Source organism: Panthera uncia, chromosome C2 (assembly GCF_023721935.1).
Source record: "Panthera uncia isolate 11264 chromosome C2, Puncia_PCG_1.0, whole genome shotgun sequence".
Taxonomy (NCBI): Eukaryota; Metazoa; Chordata; class Mammalia; order Carnivora; family Felidae; genus Panthera; species Panthera uncia.
In genome coordinates, this window is record NC_064810.1 from 68463498 (window position 1) to 68480382 (window position 16885).

Consider the following 16885-nt stretch of genomic DNA (forward strand, 5'->3'; position numbering starts at 1 on the left):
AGCTGTTGCCACTCTCTGGAAGCCATTCATGTTTTTCCATACCTCTACCTCCGCCAAATGGGACCAATGCTCCTCTGTTGTCAGCTCCTGGTATATACTTTTCATAGTACTTTTCACACTTAAAGTTGACAGACTATTGATTACATTTGTCTCCCTCGCTAGCCTCTGACATTGCTGTTTATCATTAGTCTCTTATCCAATGTCCAGAATACAGTGAATACTCACTAAGTAAATAAAATATTGTGCTAAGTATCATGAGCATGTGACTGTATCAGGATGCTTTGGGCTACAAGAAACAGAAAACTGGAAACTCTGTTTCAGGTTCCATCTTTTAATTCATTTTGTCCCTTTCCTTCCTATTCTCTTTATGTTAATCATGATTATCTTGAAAATGTTACCTGCCAATTCATAGCCTGGTCATCTCTGAGTCTGTTTTCATTGCCTTTTGTTCTCTGCTTGTCAATCACTTTTCACTGTGTCCTCACATGGCTTGTAATTTTATACTGGATATTGCAGATGACACATTGTAGAGACTCTGGATTAGGTTATCTCTTTCTAACCTTTAAATTTTGTTCTGGGATGCAGTTAAATTACTAGCAGATCTTGATCCTATTGAGCCTTGGTTTAGGCTTTGCTATGACAGATCTACTTCCATCTTTTCATTAATCTGAGGGTAGAGCCCTTATTTTTAGGTTGTAGTTCCTACTCCTATATCCTGGTTCTTTCTGGGGGCCCAACTCAGCGCCCAGAATGTTTACCAAAGTCTCCTCACACGGTTTGATTTAGACCTCTCAACATTTCCCCAGTACTGCATAACCTAAAATTTCTGTTCAGCTCTCAATATGTTCTACCTCCTGCAGCTATTCTCTGCTAGACTTTCTGGAGTCTTGCCTTGCAGGTGCACAGCTTAGGATTTGGCCAAAGACCTGAAGGAAATTTTAATGAAGATTTTTAGGGCTCCTTCTCTTAGTTCCCTCTTCCCTAATATTCTATCACCAAAATTCCAACCACCTTACCAGCTCTGAACTCTGTTTTTTTTATACCCATCAAAACTGCTGCTCACTACTCAGCTTGTAGTTCTCTGCTTCACAGAGGGCTTACATTATGTGCTTCTCTTCCTTCACGGGTCATTGGTCTATGTTGGTTGTTGACTTGTGCTTTCAAATAGTTTATAGATGGTAGGGTTAAGTGTGATACCAGCTACCCTATAGTGGACAGATGATGAGTCTCCACATGCACCATTTAAATAAAAAATGCAAGTGCACCAGAATCATCTAGAGAGCTCCTACTAAATCAGAATCTTAAGAGCAAAGTTTAGGAAGCTATATTTTTTACAAAAACACTTCAGATAGTTCTGAATGAAGGCTAGGTTTGTGAACTCCTGCAGTAGATTCCAGAGCAGAGAGTTTGGAGAAAAGAAAAAGCAGTATGGGTTCACTTGGTCAAAGAAGGCATGCTGAGGAGATGACACTTTAATTGCATTTCAAAGGATGGGAATAATTTGGGTATTTGGGTGTGGAGCATTTCATAGGGGGAAAGATGTAGCACAAATATGGGGGTGGCAGTGAGCATGGTATGATGTATTTCCATGGCAGTGAATAGCATATGGCTCGAAAGGATGCTTGGTATAGGACAGTGGTATGAAATAATAGGGAAAGGCAGATTTGGACCAGCTGAGGAGGGGGGCAGTGTCTTGAATGCCAGAACAAGGAGACTGGATTTTGTTTGCATTGTAGATGACAGCAGCAGTAATTGTGTGAATGTGTGTGTGTGTGCATGTGTGCATACACATGTGTGTTTTGACATGTCGAAAGCAGTATATTAGAGCAATGAACCTGGTAGGGGCAGATGGCTTGGTATAAGGGAGAAAATGGAGTCCAGGGAGACCAGTATGGAAGTGACTGTAGTAATACAGGCAGGAGGGGCTGTGTGGCAATTAGTAGCAGTAATGAAAAATAAAGGGCATATATCAGTTATTTGAGGGAAGGAAGAACAAATGGGATCTGGGAGATGGGGTGAAGATGTGGGAAGTCAGAAGAAGGTAATAGTTTTCATAGAAAAGACACAGTAATTGAAGATGCTGTCTTGGGATATTCATATTGAGTTGAGTCACTAGGAATAGTCTGAAATTTAAGTGTTTATTTGGGAGACAGTTTGGTAGTGATTTAAAAGCATGGACTTTGGAGTCATGCAGACCTAGTGAGTCTTCAATATGCCATTTGAGTTTTCATTATGTGACTTCAGCCAAGTCATTAAATCTCTTTGAATCTGTTTCTTCAGCTACAAAAAAGGTGGTGATGATGGTATCCCCTAGCTCCCAGGTTTGAGGATTGAGACAGTGTTTATGCACAACGTTCATTGTGCAGAGCCTGGCATGTATTTATTCTTGTCAGTTATCTGGGAAGTTATGGTTAGAGGGCACGCCAGAACCAGGAAATTGTATGGGATTTAGGTTTAGATGGACATGAGATTCTAAATTGATACTCATCACTTACAAGCTGCGGGATCTTTGACAATTTGCTTCAACTCTTCACACTGAGTTTTCAGCATATTTAAGATGGATTGAACAATACTTTCTTTGTACCATTATTATAAGGACCGCATGAGGTCATCTATTGAAGTTCTTGGTGTGGAACCTCAAGTACAGCTTGGCACATGAAATAGGAAACACCACTTGTGTTGTTGAAGATGTGAGCTTAGATGGATGTTTAGGTGGGCAGAGCCTGGTGAATACAAGTCAGAGGGCCAAGTCTTGAGACCGTCTCAGTAAGGGTGTGAAGGACATGAAAGGAGGTCATGAAGGGGCAGTGAGAGAAGTGGGAGGCAAGTTTGGATAGATCAGTGTAGGACTGGACAATTGGTCAGCTTTCACAATGAGAGTGTTTCTATTGTTGGTTGTGTGGAGACACGAGGTGTCAGGGAAGAGTGTGAGTGTAGACTTGCTGGTGCCTCAGGGAGAATTTTGCCTGGGGCGGAGGCCTGTGAAAGCAGGAGAGGAATCTGGGCACGTGGCCAGAGAGAGGGAGTTTCAGAAAAGCCCGCGCTGGATTGTGAGGTGAGACCAAAGGGAAGGAGGAGTGGCAGAACCAAGGGCTCAGAAAGGAGGAGATGGTTGGTTTTCACTGTGGGTGCAGACTTACAGAAGTAGGACAGGTAGCCCCTGTTACAAGGAGTTAGGGAGGAAGTGGGTGGAGGGAAAATGGAGGCAACAGGGGCAGAATGTACTTCTAGAAGTTTGATGATGACAGGAAGAGTAGCCGGAGTGAAGCTCTGAGCACATTGGAAGTGTTAACAACAGTGTTAAGAGCATCAGCACCTGGGTTTGAATCTCAGCTAACCTCTCTGTGCTTTAGCTTCCTAGTCTGTCAAATTGAAATGATAATATTGGGGGCTAATATTGGGGAGATAATTATGAGATGAAGAGGATTAAATGAGTTAACATGTAAGTGGTTAGAATGGTGCCTAGCACATAGGGAGCACTCAACAAATGTTAGATGCTGTTATTGTTACCACTATCATTACTCTGTCACCGAGAGAAATTGAGAATGAGAGCGCAAGATGGAGAAAGAAGGGAAGATGAGAAGAGGCATGGTACTGTTGTTCTTATAGTTTGGCTCTGAAATTTGGAGACAACACCTACCAGGGAGTCTCCTTGGACTCTACCGAACACTGACTGCAAGACCATCATGGGTCACATTTCACACTGATCTACTCAAGATGATATAATATGGCAACCATGGCTACCAACAGGACAGTCTTTGCAGCAGTCCAGCTCAGGTGCAAGAAGACAAGATTCACGGTGGGCAGCTACAGAAGATGTCATGGCTTAAAAACTCCATGCCCCATGGGAGCCAGTAGCTCTTATAACAACATCATTGGCACAGCTTCCAGAGTCCCTGTAATGGGCGTGCCGTTAACATGAGTTGTCAAACTCAGGGAAGCCCAGGTTATGGTGTCCCCATCGGGTATTTACAGTTCATTGATTGTCCTTCCAATGCAGATAGTTTACCAGTCATGGTGGGTATTCTTATCATAGGCAACATGTAACATGTTGTCACATACTGTCTTCACCTGTTTCCAGGGAAACAGAATTGGGATATTAAATGAAGGTCAGATTATCATGCAGAAGGGGAAAGATTTTGTTAACCCACTGCTCACAGTGGGATATTGGCCTTTTTTATAGAGAAACTGGGACCATTCTAGAGGTGAGCAACAGTTAGAATGTTAGATCTGAGATTTGGGAATTAGGGAATTTGAATAGGGAAAGTGTAAGAAATGTGCTAGGGGATTGATAGGATATCTATAGGTCAGAGACAGAGCCTGGTCAGTGAAACTGTTTGGTGTCCTGGTTGAGTCAGTGAGAGGGTCTCCCAGGTAACCATGCTGAGCCATCCTCCCTAGAGCAGCTGGGATTATGGTGGAAGACGAAAAATGGCTTGTCTTCTATACAACATATAGAAGTGTACCATCGACACGCGGAATGCCTAAAGGGAAACAGGCAGAGCCCAGAGCACCTCCTCTCCCTCAGTGGATATTTATTGACACCTAGAGTGCATCAGGCACAAGTCCTAACTGCCTGCCCTTTCTCAGTATAAAGATGGCCTTTCAGAGCCCTGAGTGCCCATGGCCTGCAAGCCTTGTGGATACGCATGAGGTGACATGTCAAAGTCTCTCCAGTGAGGAATTCTGGGAACCTAGAAACTAGGTCCACATTTGGGGTCCTTTATTTTTTCTCCTTTTGTTCCTTTTTTTCCTTTATCAGGAGAGCTTGCAATCCTAGAAGAGTAGATAATTACAAACCAGTGTTGAAGGGTCTTAAGGGTTACAGAGTCTACGTGTTGCCCTGTTTGCTTGAGAATATATGCCCCAGCATGAGTTAGAGTTCACATGAACACAGAATTGTAAGGTGGGGAGATTATCTTTGGTTCCCATGCACTTTTCATTCCTTGTTCCTTTCCACCTCTCTTATCCAGTGCTCCTCTGCCACCACAGTTTGGATCTCACCTGTGGATCATGATCACAAAGGGCCTTACTTTCTCATTGAGCTGTTTCTATATCCAGAATAAACTGATTTCAGGGGGGCTGTGGGAATGATGCATTTTAATGGGAGTCTGTCCTGAGTGAAAAGCTGTGAAGAGCCTAAGGGACTGAGACTAATAGTGAAAAAGTTGGGGAAGGCAGAGAGGATAAGGAAGGGAAGGTCTGGAAGCAAGGCAGGAGAGAGCAAGGTCCTGGTCCGGCCACACCATTAGGCCAGGAGGGCACCAGTGCCCTCAAGCTTAACCCTTAGAGGGGTGTACAGGTCTCTGAATCCTGTGTGGGCAAGGGCACCCACAGTGCCCCTCTGTGTATGTGAAAGTGGAGGCAATGGGAAGATGCACAGGTGTTTCTGGGCTGTGTCTGTGCAGCACCCTGTGGTCACTGTGGGGTACTTCTTGGGAAGGGGTGGGCTGGGGACATGTTTGTATATGAGGTGCAGTATGATTCCTATTAGCCCACGGTGATTTTGCAGTAAGGTGAACCTACTGCAATTTTAAATCCATACTTTTCATCTGTTTTGTGCTCTAAATGAAAATGTTAGGGTAATATGTACACTAGAATATGTTCGTTAAATAGGTTTAAAAATCTATCAGGTATGCAGCACTTAAAGCATAAAACCATTACCTTATTTAAATCTCACTATTACCCAAAGGTTAAAATAGTATAAATTGTTACCCCATTTTGCAGATAAAGAAACAGATGCTCAGACCAATAACCTAGCTTACCAAAGTTTATATAGCAGAATCTATATTCAAACCCAAGATTTGGAGGCTCTGTTCTTTGCACTCTAATACACATAAAACTTTATTGTGGAATGGACCACGTGTGTCCAAGATGTAGCCAGGTTCACCGGCAAGGAGTTGTTAGCACTGTTTAGGGCATAAGCTTTTTGGCTGGGTCACTCCTGTGTACAAGCAGGGTCCAGGAGACACAGGTGATACCGCAATGTATGTATTTAGGCAAAGAAAATCCATTGCTTGCCTTCTATCCTCTTAATCAACTTATCAAAGCTGAATATAAGCAACTTGAAAAACAATATAATCTATAATTACAGACAATATAAAATATTAACAGTAGGTGGTAAGGTGGTTTGAAAGTTAAAACTCTAAATCAGATACCATTGCTAAATTTGGCAAATGAAGGAAAATAAGCCCAAGATCCTTATTTAATTTCTTTGCTCCATGAAATAGTTTATGCTTCATTAAAAACAGAACAGAACAATAGTAACCTTTTTGCTATCCCTATCTTCATAAGAAAAGGAGAAAAAGGTTTCTGTTTATTTTCCTAATTTGCATTTAAATAGATTCTTTTTGTCATTTATTATATACTAAGAACTAGATTTTTATTTTTCGGCTGAATTGTAGCCAGCATGAAAAAAAAAATTACATAGTTTAGTTAAAAGCAAAACATGAAAAAGAAAAAAAAACAAAAAAACCAAAAATCCAAGTAGCTTACATGTAACATCTATCTTCTTAATGAGACGAAACTATGTTAGTTTTCAAACAAAGAGATAAAATTTCATTATTTAGACATGAACTTTCCTCTTAGAAGAATTTTGTTGTCATATTAAATTTTGTTAAACCTACCATTTGTAGCTTCTCAAAAAAAAAAAAAGATCAAAATGTTTGAAACTACTGTGGAGATATCGTCTTTAGGTTTTTTTGTTTGTTTGTTTTCCTTTAGCTTTTTTGGGTCAGTCTAGTTCAAGTGTCTTCCAGAGAGCCCAATTCCAATAGATCAAATCATAAAATGACCTGGCTGGAATGGAGCTTAGAAAGGGCCAGCTTGTCTGGGAATTAGCAACCCCAGAGCCACCTCACGCATGCATTCATTCACTTGGCAAGTATTTACTGAGAGTAAGTGGAGCTGTTTGAATCAGCCATCCCCAGGCCCTAGTGGGGCAGACGTGAGGGGAGAGAAGCAGGCTGGGTATTGGAGAGTGAATGGCTTCATGTGAGGGATAGCACCTTACCTTATCTAGAACCTCACAGGGCCCTGGTGGCTGCTTTTTGTGTAGTAACTCCCCTGGGGAGACCAGGCACAAGAGGTCCTACAGCTATGTGCAAGAGGCAGGGCAATGTCCCGAGAGCCTGGCTCAACAGGCACTCAGTGAATGTGCACTGGGTGTAGTGAATGAATTCTAGACCCCGGCCTTTGCTTCTCTGAGCCTGTTTCCCAGTCTATAAAACAGCCCTAATGGACGCAGTGAGATGAAGTGTTTGAATGGACATGTTAGGTAGAAGCTAGATATGAGAAGTCAAAGGCATGCCCTGAGGAACCTTCATCCCTTGACCTCAAAGATTTCAGAGTCCCAAAGATTTTATCCCAAGTGATAAAATGGGCAGTTAGACCTGAGCTCATGGCAAGAACAGTGATAAATAGATTGCACATGAGAAGCCTGGGGGCACAACATCCTGACCTTGGGTCTTCCAAGAGTTTGGGCCTGACTGATCAAGAGCCACAGGAGCAGAGCTTGCTCTCCTATTCCACCTCTGCCCCAGGGTAACCCTAGACTCATTACAATGCATTTGTATTGTGGGTACAGCCCCGCCCCCATGGAAAAGGGCTGCCATGAAGAGTCTGGTACTAACCCTGTGGGCTCAAAAACTCCCCCTCCCCACCTGTGAAAGGAGTACCCCAAATGATGGGAAGCAGCATCCGTTAGAGACCACCCCGCTGTGCATCACCACTCCTTCTAGCCCAGAAGGACCCACTGAATATCCAATCCCAAACAACCTAGGGGCCAGTTCCACCTCTCGGAACCTGCCTGCTCTCCCTAGATGGTATACTGTTGCTCTAATAAGACTGTTTTCTGCTTTTACTTTGGGCACTGATCCTTAATTCTTTATTGCATTGGTGCCAAGAGCTGAGACATGCTTTTTGCACTGACAGACATTTTGGACTCTAACACACCAGACAAATGTCAGGGCTGAGACTAAGCCTTTCTCTGGTTACCAAATAACACCAGTTTTCTCACTGTCATTCTTTTCTTCAAATGTTAGAAATGTAAATTGCAGCAATGAATATACCTTCTGATCCAGGAGACTCATTAAAACTATTTTCTTCTGAATGAAAAAAAAATGCATTCCATAAATTTCCAAACTGGGCTGAACGTAAAACCAGGAGCTTACTTACCTCCTTTCAGGGAGCCACTTATCCCTTGCAAATGAGGAGAAACCCAGAAATGAGACTTGCCCAGTCTCATGGGTACTTAGTGACAGAACCAGGCTTGGAGCCAGCCCAGTCCTCATCCTACTCAGTGCACACATGCACATGAGTGCACACACACATGCACATGTGCACATATGACCACATTCTCTCCACAACCAGTAGTATTGAATGCAGAAGAAATGATGGTGACCCTTGCAGATAGCCAGGTTTGCAAGGGTGCAAGTTATATACTATAAGGCAGTAGACGCGGGCCCAGAGAAGACTTGAGACTGTCTCTTAGGAAATAGCCACCTTGGAGAGATTCTGGTTTCTGATGTCATGTGGGACCATCTGGTCCCCAGAGTAGGTCTTTTTTTCTTTCTCCCTGAGGTATGTATCACCTCTTTGGAGCTCTGCCTCCAGCACCAGTGATCTTGCCAGAACCCCCAGCCACCAGAGAGCTGCTGGTGTGCTCCACGGTGGAGGCAGAATTGAGGAATGGCCTGGGTGTGGACATTGTGTGAGAAGCCCATTCAGAGAAGTGCATAGTTTCTTCTGCGCACCCTACTCTTGCCTGTCTTTTCATTCCCTTCTCTTCTTGCTTTCCAGCCTGACTGGCCCCTGTCCAGCAAGCCCTGCTCTGTAGTCCAGCAGGGACTTGGCACCAGGCAATCTAATCATTCTGGTGCTAGCATGTAACTTCACTGCTTATTTGCGTATCTAAATAGTCATTTAACAGAAAATACAGGGAAGGTCACTTCTCGGCCACTGGGATATCCAAGAAAGCATATGGAGTGAGTGCTTTTCATCACAAGTTCTAAGGACTTAAGGCATTTCAGATTTTCATTAACTTTATTGATTCTTTTGTCAATAAGGAACAGAGATGAGAAATTATTTTAAAATGGGGTTGAGAGGCGGAATTTTAAAGATCTAAAATTACAGAATAAGATTTCTCTACACTCCTGGGGCACTTGTCTTCTTTTTCCCTTTGTCCTTAAGAATAATTGCGGGGGGAGGGAGAGCCCTGACCTGTGCCAGCGCCCTGGAGATGACTACCGCTGGCAGACCCAGGATAGTGCACACAGCAGATGTTGACCCAGACTCTGCAGGAGCCCCCAGCCTGAAACATCCTCTGATACTCGAAAGTGAGGAGTGTTACTTTCCTTCTTCCTTTATTATCCCAGAGAGATAGCTGAGAGTGATCTGGGTAATTCAAAAGGGAGAATCACTTCCAAACCACGCATGATTGCATTTGGAAGGTGATGTGTTTATACTTAACTGTGAGTTACCACAGCCTTGATGTCTCTCTCCTGACCTCCTGACACAGAAGTCTAACTGCCCACAGTGCACCTCTGCTTGAAATTCTCATCAGCCTCTCAAACTTGGCACATCTAAGACAGAACCTGCTATCTCCTGATCCCCACCCCAGCTTCTTATCCTCCTCTTTATGTGGCACTCATGGTAGCACCTTTCCTATGAGGACCCAGGGTGCTGTGCCAGACACCTGGCTATTCCCTACCTCTTCCTCACCCTCCCTCCCAGAATAACTATGAGTCCTCGGTCCTGTGCCCAGGAGCTCTCAAGCCTGCCCACTCCTGCCCATGGCAGACTCCGCTACCATGCCCCTAACCCAGGTTCCAGATTCTAATCCCCACCCACCCCTCGTCACCAGGATTACTGTGACAGCTTCCTAACCCTTCTCTCTGCCCTGCCTCACCCCTCCAGTCCACATCCCTCAGTGCGATCAAAGCTCATATCACACTTCACTGCTCGGCTTAAAACCTTCCACTGCTGCTTGTTGCCCACAGAATGTAGTCCAGGTTTCTTAAAGCCTGTGTCCAGGGCTCTCCATAGTCAGCTGCCTCATCTGCCTCTCCAGCCACATCTTCTCCTCACGTCAGGCTCCGGAAGCACAGCTGGGATGCTTCCAGAAGCTGCACATACTGGCTGCCCCAAGTTCTGCCTCTTAGGTCTTCCCATTGCCTGGAGCTCCCATCTCCCTCACCCAACCCTGGCTAATTCCAGGTGACACCTCCTATGGGAAGCCTTCTCTGCTCTTCCTTGTCCCCACTCCATTAAGGGTGGGAGCTAGCATGGAAGAACATATGGGACTTTATCTTGATAGATTTTTTTCAAGTCATGATTTCAATCAAGTCCTGTGCCAAGTTGTACTAGCATTATATCTGAGTCCTTGTCTGCTTTCCATACTGGCCTTTAAACCACTTAAACCTAAGAACCATATTTTAGTCACTCTTGTTTTCTATTGCCTTGGACCGTACCTGGCACATAGCAAGTGTCTTGTAAATGTAAAAGGTTGAATGTAATTGAAAAAGCAAATTCACTTCGCTGTTCAAAGGGGAATAATAAATGAGTCTGAGGTTCTGCCTCTAGGAAGGCTGGAGCCATCGTTGCAGCTTCTCCGCCTGCACCTGTGCTCGGCTCCTCCACGCTCTGCTCTGCAGCGGAGCCCGTCCCAAACTATGGGGCTTCAGTTCCAAGTATAGCAGTCGTCTTTTCAAAGGCTTCACACCTTTCCTGTTACATCACTTGACTGCACTTGGATGATAAAGAGGATTTCTTGGCTTGGGTACTAGGGAAGTCCAGAAACCAGCCAGAGATCAGGCAAAGCTCAATCAGGGATCTGCCTGCCTCCTGTCAGTGTTTTGGCTATACCCTTTCTCTGCTCATCAGCTTCACCCTTAGGCTGCCAGCAGAATGGCTGTAACAATTTGAGGCTCAGGGTCACAATGACAGTATCAGAGGACCAGAAATTATATCTGAAGAACTAGGTTCTATTTTCCCAGACCAGTGTCTTATTGTACTGAATTGGATAACATTCCTTTTCTGAGACAATCCCTTTGGCTGGGAAATGTCCTACACTGACTGGCTTAGATGTGGTGTCCTGAGGATGGATAACCTTTAGAGTGATCCGTCCCTTGGAACTGGGGTTCTGGTCAGCTCCCCTTAATGTGTGTGGGCTGCCTGGGAGAGAGGTGGAAGCCAAAACAAAAAGCAGGGTAGAGAGCTAAGGGGAGGAAAATGGCTCAGTGCCCACTGCGCCAGGCAGTGCTCACCCTACCCCCCAAATCCCTCCTCTTCTGGTTCCTGGTAGGTTATAGCAGAAACCTTGGAATTGGGGGGCTGTGGAGTCATGAGAAAAGGTGGTATAGTCCAGAGTCAATTCAACAATGTGTGTGGTTGGGTGACATGATATGGATCAGTGGCATGTTAGGGTGCCCTGTTGCTTCTCTTCTGCTAGTGCAGTAGGGAGTGGATTAAGCCTCCATGTTGTGCCCTCAGCACCTGTCCCTAAAACAAGCATGGTGTCCTTTTGAGGCTTTGTAAATGTTTTTCCAAAGGAGTAGTAGATAGGGGTAATAACAATAGCTTTTTCCCCCATCTCCCTGATTCTCTCATTCATTTTCTCTTCTTCCCCTAGGCTCTGTAGAGTAGCACAGAGGCTGATGCATCCTTATGCTAAAAGTGAGGGCTTTCCTGGGAGACCAGGCTGTGGGCCACCCCCACTCTGAGAATGATGACTGGTTCTCACTGGGCTCCGGCAGGAGGACTTTTTTTTCTCCAGTAGCTCAAAGTTTTGCACTGTTGGACCCATGACCCTTCTGACTACTCTGTACCTTCTTGTCACCTCTAGATGTTCGACTGGATAAGCCACAACAAGGAGTTATTCCTCCAGAGCCATACGGAGATCGGCGTGAGCTACCAGCATGCTCTAGACCTCCAGACACAGCACAATCACTTTGCCATGAACTCCATGGTGAGTAGAGGGCCTGCTCTCTGTACTGCCTCTGGGGGCTGGGCAGTGGGGGTGGGAGGACCTGGGGGGGGGAGGAGAAGAAGGAGGGAGGGGTGGAAATAGACTTGAGACCTGAGTGAAAAGGAGGAACTCTAAACATGCGGATTCTGTAGCATTCTGTGGGGATGTGTGCAGGACACATGGCCAGCCTGCTGTTCCTATCGCAGATTATGGCTCCATTTCTGCCTCTAGACTCTGCTTTACTTGGTGAAAGAAAGGTGCTGGGATTGTAGAAGGCATTTGCTCGGCACAGGACTATAAGGGAAAGTCACCAGTTCCACTCTGCTGATTTAACCAACATTTTTGGGTCCTTAGCATATGTGAGTGACTGAACTGGGATGGTGTGGGACCACAGGCTCGTTGGAAACAGTTGAGTGAATTGGGGTTGTTTAGACTGGAGAAGGGCAGCCTAAAGGGATACATAATTGCTGCCTTCAGATATATGAAGGTTTACCTTGGAGAAAGGAGGGTAGAATTGCTTTGTGTTGGTCTAGAAGGCAGAACTGTGGGGGAGTGCAGTTGGAAGGGGAGGCAGGATGTAGCTCAGGCGGGTGGGAGGCCCTGGGAGCTAGCAAACTCCCCAGGTTGAAGAGTGTTCAAGCAGATGCTGAATTCACAGAGATATTTGCTAGCTGTGTGGCCATATGGAATTTATTTCTCTGGGCTTCAGTTTCTTCGTTTGTAAAATGGCAGTAATAACTACCTTATAAGGTTGTTGTGAGGGTTCAATTAGTTAATTGTAAAGCGGTTAGAGTTGCGCCTGGTTCATAGTAAGTTATCAGTTAATATTGGTGTTATAATGATGATGATGATGATGATGATGATGATGATGATGTAGAGGTCTAGTCCAGATAAAACCTATGATCCTTTGTAAACCTAACACTTTGGGATACTGTTTTTTCTGTGTGGTTGCCCCAAGACTTTATTTCAAAATCTTGTCTGCCCTTTGAACCTGCTTTATTCAAAATGCCTGTAGCCTAATTTTTCTCTGACTTACCTCCCTCTGTTCTTCTGCCAGCTCTTCCTACTTGTGCTCCTGGTCAAAAAGAATAACTCCACTGCCACTCCCCCCCCCCCCCCCCCCCCCCCCCCACACAAACACCAACCGCACCATATATCTGAACACCAAAGACACCTTCTTATTTCAGCCAGTGGTGCTGGGAGGGGGGGCAAGTGTTAGGAAAACATAAAACATGGAGGATCACAGAGGCCAGGAAGGGAGTTTCATTTTCTACCAGGTTGTTTTAAATATGCTATGTACTAAATTTCATGTCCTGAAGAAGAAACCATTTGGCCTTAAGTTGTTCAGTGTCTAGTTGGGGAAATAACCCAATCGTGATGTAGCTTGATATATGCAGTGATAGAGATATGCTGAGTTAACAAGAACTCTAATATCTCAGTGGTTTAAAACAATAGGGATTTATTTCTTGGTCCTACCATATGCCCATCACTGGCCGGTAGGAGTTCTGCTCATCAAGGTCACTGGGGACTCAGGCTGGCAGAGCAGCTGCCGTCTCACATGCTGCTGGTTGCCCCGCACTTGCTGGCTCTGAAGCCTTCTGCCTAGAAGTGTCACATGCCACTTTTGATCACATCTCATTAGCTGACATCAGGCATACGGCCACATCTAACCTGCTGAGTGGAGATGTATGTCCTACCATGTGTTCGGGAGAAGAGAGCGGGGTATTTGTGAATAGCCCTAATGACTAGCACAGGGAACCATAGCAAGGTGTAAGTCAGAGATGATCATCATGAAATTAGCATAGCAAGAGAACTGTGGCTACAGAATAGGAGGTTGTAGGACCAGGCAAGGAAAACATCAACACTGATTTTGTTATCAGTTTTGCCTACAATAGACTTGTGTCTTCATCTAAATGTAAAGACTCATTTCCTTCTAACTTGTCTCCTATAATTATGTCTCATCCCTGGCTCACTTTAGTCACAGAGGAGCAAAGCAATTGATCACAGGTGATTAAGAATGTGAACTCAAATCTAGTCAAGTTTGATTATCTGGGTGCCTTGTGGACATCCCCTGGTGAATTTTACAAATTCTGTGCCAGAATCTTCATGTCACCCAACTGCTTGGCCCTGAGGCAGACAAACTCATTTTAGTAAGAAGCAAAGACAAACATAATTAGGGAGGTAACTCTGCTACCAAGCCCCTCAAAACAATGAACTACAAAGCTAAATAGAGCCTTTGGCTTTGAATTATCTGCACCACTGCTCTTCTCTGTTAATATGGATCACTGAGAGTTAATGGCACAACAGAAACCTTTCTCATGACAAATTTACTTTGGAAGTCTCCATTTTCAGGACAAAAACAAAGGAGGGAATTTACTGAAGGGAAGCCTCTTGTGGAGCTGGGAGAGAGAGAAGAGATTTAATATACAACAGCTAATTAGCATGCTCAGCCCATCTCATAGTCTCCAACGGCTGGCTGTGAAGGCATGCCACACTCAGAGGCCTCCTTGGACTGATTAGGTTGGCTTTCCTCTCTGGCTGTAGGGCAAGGGAAGGGAAATCCCAGGGTTGTTTGATCAAACTGCCTGGGCACCAGTGCTTTATAAATGTGGCTTTGTGCCTTTGTTAACCAGTAGGTTTACAGGTTTGTTATTAAAAACAACTCCCACAAAGAGGGATGTCAGCATCCCAAACAGGTGAAAGGAGAGAATTATAGACTCCTTTTCTCTGGCCTGAGTGATGGATGTTGCTGTCAAGAAACAGATGAATGCAAGCAGCCACTCCTGGAGCCCAGTGACCATAGAATGATCAGCTACTCAGGGGAAGTGTGAATGTGGATTGTTCTGTAAATTTACTGAGGCATTTCTGTTACTGTTCTTGGAAATTATACACCCACCTATACATATGCCCACAAATCTGTCCATGTAAAGGTACATGTAGCATACTTTGATTCAGGTTATAGGTAAGTTCTTTGGTATTGAATCCTCTTTTACTGCTGAAATAGGTCAGTGATTCCATACCTTTTGGGAAAGTCACAGACCCCCTTGAAATCTAATAAGGGTTGTGGGTCCTTTCCCCAGAGTAATGTGTATATGAACACATTTTTAAAAGATAATTTTAGGGGATTCAAGAGTATCCTAAAACTTTTCAGTCAACCTTCCCAGTTTAAGATCTTAACATCATGACTTCCTCATTCATTCATTCATTCCACAAATAATTAAGAATCAGATACTGTGCTGGATATTGGGCAGATAATAGTGAACAAAAGAGAGATGGTCTGTTCCGTGGAGGTTCCAGTGTAGAGACAAATGTTTAATAAATAATCTCACCAATAAATATATAATTATAAACTAATAAGTCTTAGATTGGAAGAGTAGTTATGCTATGATAGAGTGTAATAAAAGGATCTCTATTTAAATGGGGGAGTCATGTACATTTAAAAAAATTTTTTTTACATTTATTTATTTTTTGAGAGACATAGAGAGACAGAGCACAAGTTGGGGAGGGGCAGAGAGAGAAGGAGACACAGAATCTGAAGGAGGCTCCAGACTCTGAGCTGTCAGCACAGAGCCCGATGTGGGGCTCGCCCACAAACCATGAGATCATGACCTGAACCAAAGTCGGATGTTTAATCGACTGAGCCACCCAGGTGCCCCTCATGTATATTTTTAAATTGACAGTCAACTCCGACTTAAAGCTCTTTTTTTTTTTTTACTGATAGTAATTAATGTTCTGTGAGTTAGTTCTACAATGGATCAAAGAACTTACAATTAAAGAAGCCCCAAGTATGTTGTTTTATAAACAAAAGTAATCAACTTTATCTGTTTTTTAAGTTTTGTTTGTGTCTAATTTTATATACTGGCTAAAGACCCAACTCCAGCTGAGATGACTACTACTGAGAAGTAACTACATATCATTAAATCATGGAAGAAAAGCCAGAAATTTCCCAAGTTCTGTCAATGAATTGGTACCAATAAAGGCCATGAATTATTAACACACCAAGAGTGTGGGAGTGATACCCTACTGCATAAGGTACATGAGCAACTCTGAAAGAAAAAAGATTAAAATTGGTCGATCTTTGAATTTTTGCCACAACATGTTCTTTTACAGTTCCCACTGGGGAATCCTAGTTTTTTTGAATTTCAAAATAACAATGATAATAATAATAAAAATATCCCACCTACATAACCTAGTAAGAAGATATTCTCTGGTTTCTTACAGTGCCTCAGATAGCCAGGTTTCTTAAGCTCTCGGGGGCACTCTTCTTGCTTAATTTTGCCTGCTGCTGTGGGAGCCTTTCTCACAAATTCTCTTTCCTCTGAGTGTGGGCTTTTCCTCTGATGGGAGTGTGGACAGATGGAAGTAGGGTTGAGCTGTAATATGGAATAGAACAATCCCATAGCCATCCATGTCCTATTTCTTCATGAAAAACACCGACAGGAGTAAATCCAAACATAATGCAGCCTTATTTACAATTTTAATTAGCAGGTTCTTTGGGAAAAAGTAAATTGCTAATGGTTTCTGTCCAGAGTTTTAAAATATGGAATGATGTTCATTTTCTATTATTATGACTGTGAGGATTCACATTAATGATAACCATGTGCAGCTGGGTGGTAGGAATCCTTTTTGCTAGAGCATGTTTGATAGCTGCTTTAGTGCTATTAATTTGTTCACCGGAGGCACATATTCCCATTTGACTGTGTGTAAATCAGACTAATTGTAGCCAAGCCTTGGTGTTCTTTCTCTTTGTTTTGAGGAGAAATTACAAATGGTAGCACCAAGGAAAAGTCAAATCTGGTGCAAAAGAAATAAAGATTCTGAAGTGGGTCTCCTGCCCCCAATTTGAAAAGCCTTGTTCTGGGATTATCTGTCATCTTTGATGCTTGGCATCCCCAAGCCATGATGCTGCAGCAAGTCCCC

At 43.8% G+C, this 16885-nt stretch overlaps 1 protein-coding gene across 1 annotated transcript in view; it reads left to right on the forward strand.

The window, feature by feature from the left end:
- Positions 1-16885, forward strand: part of LOC125921576 (kalirin) — a 283687-nt gene that overhangs the window by 55461 nt on the left and 211341 nt on the right. The window contains exon 7 of the mRNA XM_049629181.1: positions 11843-11965. Coding sequence (XP_049485138.1) covers positions 11843-11965 — 123 coding nt within the window. The remainder of the gene's footprint in view (positions 1-11842; positions 11966-16885) is intronic.